This window comes from Egretta garzetta, unplaced genomic scaffold, assembly GCF_000687185.1.
Source record: "Egretta garzetta isolate BGI_Z169 unplaced genomic scaffold, ASM68718v1 scaffold13, whole genome shotgun sequence".
NCBI lineage: Eukaryota > Metazoa > Chordata > Aves > Pelecaniformes > Ardeidae > Egretta > Egretta garzetta.
Window position 1 is genome coordinate 117,931 of NW_009259239.1, and position 7,618 is coordinate 125,548.

At 41.6% G+C, this 7,618-nt stretch overlaps 1 protein-coding gene across 1 annotated transcript in view; it reads left to right on the forward strand.

The window, feature by feature from the left end:
- The first annotated feature begins 702 nt into the window (after nt 1-702).
- ANXA13 (annexin A13) overlaps nt 703-7,618 on the forward strand; it is a 28,530-nt gene continuing 21,614 nt past the window's right edge. The window contains exons 1-2 of the mRNA XM_035891585.1: nt 703-717; nt 2,405-2,479. Of these exons, the coding sequence (XP_035747478.1) occupies nt 703-717; nt 2,405-2,479 (90 nt within the window). The remainder of the gene's footprint in view (nt 718-2,404; nt 2,480-7,618) is intronic.

Genomic DNA, 7,618 nt, shown 5'->3' on the forward strand with positions numbered 1-7,618 from the left:
GCAGCTGCTGTGCAGTATTTTTTACTCTTTCTTAAACATGTTATTACAGAAGCACCATCAGCATCGCTGATGGGGCTCAGCATTGTCCAGTGGTGGGTCCATTTTGGAGTCATCTGGCCCTGGCTGTGTCCAGCATGGGGGTAAGCCCTCATCTCACAGAGGCCACTCCTGCAACCCCCTGCTACCAAAACCTTGCCACGTAAACCCAATAAAAGCAGTGAGATTCTGTTCAAAATATTTTGTAGGAGCTGAGAAGGCTCAATGACATATTAAATACCACTAAATGCTATAAGATCTGACGTAAACTCTTCAGAGGAGGCATCCTTCTTTCTAAAATGTTTGGAAAGCACATATTGGGCACTACCATAGTTATATGTTTTAAATCATTGTAATAGCAATTAGATAAATGAGTATGTATCACCTCGAGGCTTATATTTTGAAATCCTGATTTTCCTTGTAGAAACCAGCCAGCTCCATGACCCAACAGGATGTTGTATTAGATAGTAGGGATAATAAAGCCACCATGTGATGATGAATATGCCCCACCTTGAAATGACTAGAATTTAAATAATGTCAAAAGTTATTGATTAACCCAGGGTTGGGTAGGATTTAGCTGCTCTAGTAAAAGTTGACTATTCCATCTGAATGCTTGTTTTGCTGAAGAGCAGAAGAGTTGCATTTCCAGGCTCAGGCTAAGCAAAAATGGGCAGTTCACATGTAAGTAGTTGCTTAATTTGGATTGTCAAGAATGCAACAATTTCCTGTTTTTATTTTTGTCCCTTTTCACTTTAAATTGCATTAATACAGCTGCAGATGAAGATTTAACCTCAAAATCTACTTGAAGTGTGGGTGGAAAACTTGTATGTAGCTGGTAACATCACTTAACTGCAGTACTTGAAAAATTAAACTATTACTGTGACACAGAAGTTCTGAGTTTTAAAGCTTATTGTGGCTTAGTTGAAAAGGGTAGGACTTCAATTGCGAGAAAAATAAATTATGTGTAGGATGTCATGGGAAAACTAATTTTAGTTAGTTTAGCAAATTTGTGTTGGAACATTCTGAACACTAAAATAATTCCCTAAAGATGTATGAAAAACTTTCTGTCCCAAAGGCCAACACTTTCAAAATTTGGCTAAATTTATCACTGAATAGTAGGGACAGGAGTAATCTCGAAGTGCGGTGCTCACAGAAGGGCCTGATTAAAATCCAGGCGTCAGGATTTACTGAAGATTACCATATGAGTTTGACTGAGACAATTTTGGCTAACATTTGGGTGTTCAATAACAAATATCTAAATCTGCATAGAGATATTTAACCTCAAAACAACCTGATTGTCAAAAATTTGTGTGTGGTAGCTGTGAACGATCCGTCTGTCTCAAAGTTAAGTAGCTTGTGCTGAAGAAGTTGGGGGTTTTTAGCTCCAATTTTAAAACTAATGGACAAAAGGCAATATTTATTCAGCAGCGCATTTTCTCCTTGAATCCTGAAAACCTGCAGTTTTACAGCTGTTTGCTGATACAGGCTAATGTTACGTTAATTTCTCTAAGATTTATATTATTTTATGACGTGACTATTTTTTTTAATTCAAATTCAGCAAGGCCTTGAGAGATGCTGAGCATCTGCTGCTTTTGGACCAGCCCTTCAGGACATTTTCTCTGCCACACTGAAGAGAGCCCGTACAATTTGTGCAAAGCTCCAGCTACTAAGCCAAGGAGCTTCTTGTCTCCCTGTGGAAGGGTAGATGGTCCCATCTCCTCACCATCCTTTTGTGGCCTGGCTGCTTGCACAAGGGGAGAGAAGCGAGAGGTTCAGGAACCTATCTTTGCATAGGAGAGGCGGCCAAGGAGACTCCTGCCACGCAGCCCTGTGTGTCCACATAAGACACGTTGTAAGATTGTTGGCAAGCATCTCCTGAGGGTCCTGGCCTTGGAGAGCCTTTCACTGGACACTGCACTGAATGCAGTGTACAACAAGCATTTTCAGTTTAGGCTTAAACTGAAAAGTTGAGGTCTATCTATGGCAAGAGAGATCTCAGTGCTGCATCTCAGGCAGGTTTAGCGTTGTATGAGCTCCATGCTGGACTAGGTAGCCTGAGTGTAGGTGCGGTACACCAGAGTTGTGCTGTAGGCTTCAGTGGGAAGAGGTTTGAGCCCGTGTTGGAATAGAATCCCATGATTCAGCCCATGATTCTTCTGGGAATTGCAGCATTCTGTGTTTGTCCCTAGGAAATTACAGGTCATCTTGGAGAAATGCCTGCATCTGTATCAGAGAACCGCTTCTGGAACAGCCTGAAAATAATAAGTTCTAAACAGAGCTTTTCAGCTTTAGTTTGTTCTTTCTCCTAACCTCATGTTTTGCAATAGGTTCATAAGCATCTTATGTATTGTGTTTTTTACACCTCCAGAGCAAGTCTTACAGATTCGCAGAGGATATACGGAAACCAACCGTAGGGACTACCAGGTTGTCAGCAGATGAGCCAGTAAGCATGTTTTTTGTGAAGGATGAAAGGGGCACCGTGGTGTTGCAGCACATGTTGCTGTGGTTTATGGTGGCTTTGGGAGGCACTGCAGTGCAGAAAGGCAACTCCTCTTTCATGGTCAAGACTGACACTGGAAATCTGGGTAAAACTGGGTTGTTTCATTCTGTTGAGTACTGCATCTTTCCCAAATTTTGCCTGCTTTGAAATTTCAGAAGTTAAATTTTTTCTAATAGCCCAAATTCTACTGGGAGAAATATCAGGTTAATCATCTCTGTCAAATGAGGTATTTTATTTGGTTCAATGGGTTTAGGTTTTAAAACTTTTTTAAAAAATGTCATAAGTTTTCACTGAAAGCTAAGCATTGTTCAAAGAAAAGGATCCATTATGTGGATGTTAAAATGGAACTTTTCAGCTGTATCAAAATGTGTCATTTTAAAATGGAGCTTTCATCAAAGTTAATATCTTCATGAACATGTTAATTTGAACAAAAGTAACAAATTTTACTGAAAAAAAATGCTTTCAACAAAATAATCCCAACCAGCTCTAAGGTGTACCTTGCTCTTAGAAACCAAGCTCTCAAGTAAGAGCTGCACCTAATGTGACATTACAGCTCCAAATCTGCGTATTTCCACATGCTTTTTGCTTTCTGAACTCGATCTGGTCCCTTTTTCTACAATTGAACAAAGTTCTTGACTGCACATCCTTAGAGATTTAAAGTCTCTAATTATTTTCTTTGTTTGCAGTCTTGCATCAAGCTTATCTTTACTTCTGCTGCCTTCAAAATTACTACAAGTAAAATCAATTCACCTGAAAATCTGGGTAGCTGCTCTGCTGTAAGCAAGGTGCTTTGGGGACATTCTGGGAATAGCAGCAATGGTTTTGATGAGACGATAGTTTGAAAAGTTTGATGGATTTTGACTTTTGTGAAATTGTGTAATTGTTTTTTAGCCTTCTGTCTCTCAAGAAACCAAGATGACTCTTTATGCATTATTCTCTTGTTCTCTGTGATGTTTGTGACACGAATTAATCTGGGGGGTGGGCAAGTTCTTCGTTCTTAATTTAAACCACTCTTTGAGATTCTCTGGGACTCCCTTGAGTTTCATCTTCTCATTGTAAAGCAGCCCAAACCTTCTGCCAGGGAGGACTGTAATGTAAGAAGAGGGTGGCAGGTTGTCGTGGGACAGATGGTTTGAGAACTTGAAGGTAAAAAAGTAAGTATAACCTGGAGAGCACTTCTGTCGAAGGCATCCTCTTGGGGATAAGCTCACAACCATCACAAGGGCCCCTGTGTTGCCTATGGGCATTTCTAGCCTTGTAGAAATGTCTCCTTAGTACAAGTATTACCACAGCGTGATTTTATTATGTCATCACAAAGCTCAACAACTGCTGTTTGTTGCTTCCCCTGGCAGACCAATATTCAGTGACAGTTGATCCTTGTTCAGTCCCTGGCCATAAGCCCACCATCAGCAGAAGACAGAAATACCTTCTTGTTCAGCCACCCAACACTGGGGAAGAGCTGTGGCAGATTCTTTTCGTTTCCATGGTCCCCTTTTATCCAGGATATTTGCTGTTCCCTTTAGGTCTGAGGCTGTCCTGTGAGTGCAGCTGTAGTAGGTGTTAACAAGCATCTACCCATGAAAAATTTACGATGCGCTGGTGGCAAAAAAAAAAAGAACCCATCTGAAGTATCAAAGGGCCATTACATTTATGATTTACTTCATGTAAACAGGTCAAACAATTAGGTTTTACAAAAACATAAAAAATTCCAAACTATCTAGACGCTAATGTTCTTCTTTGTGTACAACATTCTTAGTATATTCTACCAAGTTCTGTTGTTACTATCCAGAAAAATTACTCTGCCTTTATTGCTAACTGACTACTGACTGAAGCGATGGACTGGTTACTGCTGCTCTGGGTGACTCGGCTGACCTGGCAGTGTCTTGAGACTTCCTCCACCCTGTGAGGTGGAAAAGAGTTAGTCAAAGAAACCTCCAAGTTCAGTAGACACGGTTGGTGTGTCAGACACTAAACATGCAATGTCTGTGTAGTAACAGCCCTTCTACATGTCTGTGAATATAGAGATGGAATTAAGATAACGCATCTTGCAGAGGAATGTGTTAAAAACAATGAAGGGACCAAGGGAAGAAGCAGGTTGGGGCTTTCCTGATGGGCTGCAACATCCTTCCAGTTCTTCTTTTAAATAATTCAGCTTTAGAATACATGAAAGAGTCAGCATGATGTTCCCAAAGATTATGTCCATGTTTTTCAGCCCTGCATAGGTAGACTTCAGTCGTGTTAGCTTTCATGCTGGCATACACAAGAATTTATTTCAGTTCCATCAATGTCAACTCACCAAAACTCATCACAAGTCTTAGTTGAGGTAATGAGTGTAAAATTTTTAATAAGACATAAGAACACTTGAGCAGCCCTTAGACAACCCCCTCCAAACATTGTTTTCTCTTCATTGTGGACTTCTCTGTCGTGGTGATGAGCATGAATAAATTGAGTGGATAAAAAATTAGCCGTGAGCTCTTATGACATGATGTATTAATAGATACTTAAAACAGGAGGGATGCTGTAGGGGAGAGTTGGTTTTAATTTTGCAGTTTAAGTAACTGTCAGAGCAATTACCTTCACTGTTGCCACTTGTTTGTGATAGGAAAAAGCAAATGTGACTAATTCTATTAGGATTCTGTTGTCACTGTAGTTCTAGTCTCAGATGTAGAAAATAAGGTTATTTGCACCTCTCCATTTGGAAAGAGTCACTGAGGCATTGCAAAGGCTGTTGAGTAATGAAGTCTAATCTACGTGGCTTACATATACTGCATCATCCAGTATAGACTTCATATAGAAATTGTTTTGTGCTTGATAGCAACAAGCTGTCAGCAACAAGCAAGCCTGACAGCGTGTGTTGCTGTCGTACAGCTGTTAGACCTAAAACAGCCGTAAGGATTCGGGAGAGTGACAGCCTGCCTGGCAGATGGTGGGTGGCATTCGGAGGCGCCGATACCATTCTCTGAGCAGTCCAGGAGGCAGATGGCAATTTTCCAGTTACATGTTGTGGTTGACTGAGAAAATTGATCAAACAAACAACAACGACAGGTACTTTTTACAAAGCAGCAGAGGAAGAAGCCTTGCAGTCAAAAGGATACACGCGGTCCTTAAGGTAGCGCTTGCCCATTGACGTACGTCAGAAAGGTGTTGATGGACCCCACCTTTTTATTACCGTAGCACAAACCGCCACGCTTGCGGATACTGTCCCACTGCCAACATGCCACAGCTCTTCACTTCTGTTTGTCTTTAAAGGTTAGCGCCTATCTACTCTGACCGGTGTGCTAAAGGCCTTTACGTTTCACATAAGTTCCTGCCTGGATAACTGAGCCCAATTATTTGAATTTTACTGAAGAAGAGCTCGCAGAAGAACATCTTCCTTTGATGCAAGGATGATAGGAGGCGGTGAACCCACCATCCACTAATGACCAGATATCCTCATCCCTGAACAACCTTTGCTAGTTAGATGAGACCCAACCTTGCCTACCAGTTCTTTGTTTCTTTTGCTTCTCCACTATATTAAAGAGCTCTGATATTGGGAAGTTTTTCTTATGGAAGTACCTATGCACAGAAATTAAATGGGCTTTATCTGCTTTTCTGCCCTTTCTGACTGATGGTCTGGAGCTTTCTGAGCAAGCCACCCTTTTATCCCCCAGGAATATTTGCAGCCCCATGCCAGGCACACAGCCAGGAGCAGGGCTGTGCCCGTGTCCCAGGGCCTCACTGCTGCAGAAAGCAGCCACAGGTCGCCAGGCCCCATCACCAGCTTGCCCCAAGGCCCCCATACATCCCACAGTAGAGCCCAATGCTCCGGGCAGAGGGGCGATCCCCTGCCTGCCACCTCCAAGAGCTCTCCCAGCCACAGCTCTGAGATGCCTGATAGGTGTCTCCAGGCTCTTCCCCACAGGTGAGGGGGGTTATGTCACTTGTCAGGCAGGTTGGATGCTACTGCTAAAATGGCTTTTCCCCCTCACTGTTGATGTTCATTCCCATCTCAACTGCATTTTTAACTGACACAAGCAGGAAGATATATCTTTTTTATTAGGAATGCATAGGTTGAAAAGAAGGTGACATTATTATCTAAGAATAATACACCTCATGTAGCAGTAGGAGGCTGGATTCTTGTTATGCTCATACCTTCTGCTGTGGTCCAAAAATCGACCCAGTTCAAAGGGCCCTAAGGTAGCATGAGAATAGGTTGAAAAACATTTTTATGACTGGAAATGTCTGTTTTAGTAAATCACACTACTGATGAAGTACAAACGTAGCATCATGTTTTCAGTCTGTCTTTGGAAGTAGATCAGAATCAAAATACAGCAGCCTACTCCCATGTTTGTTCTTGTGTTTTATTCTTAACACATGGAAATGATTGAAAATGAATGATGAGATTTGGGCTGTTTGTCATTAAGACTGTCCGTTTGGGTGGGAGCTCTGAGTTTGTTCTTCTAAGAAGATGTTATCCTGGCAACATGTGATGTACTACAAGACTAAACCCACAAGATCTAAGACAACATGCCCTTTTTTTTTTCCTATCCAGTACTCCTAGTGTAGTTAGCTTTGGATTCCAATTGTACTGTAGCTCATAAAAGGTTTCTGCCAGGATAAATAATTAATCTTGAGTATATCTGTGTTGATAAAATATTAATCATGTGGGTGCTGATTTGCCAAGAGCTTTCTTCCGTGATTATAGTGTATTAGATACAATTTAACTAATGAGATGAACACCCCAGTCCTGTCATTTATTATGCTAACAAGGTGACTAGATGGTTTGGGACATTTTTCGGTAGACAGAAAAAATAAATTTTCCTCTCCACACCAAAAAGGAATACAGAAAATCATAGAATTGGAAGGCACCTTGAGATGTCGGCTCATTCATCCATTGCCTACAGCAGGATCAGCTCTGCCCAAACCAGTCCTGACAGCTATAGCGGTGCTGAGCTGGAGGAGAACTGGTTCATTAGTCGGAGACGAGGCTCCCCAAAGGTTTTTGAACCAGTGACTCAGTGCCTGTGCACAGTGAGAACTCAGAAATCTCAACAGGTTCCACAGTTTCCAATCTGTGATGGCTTTTCCTTTGTCTTGGCTTTT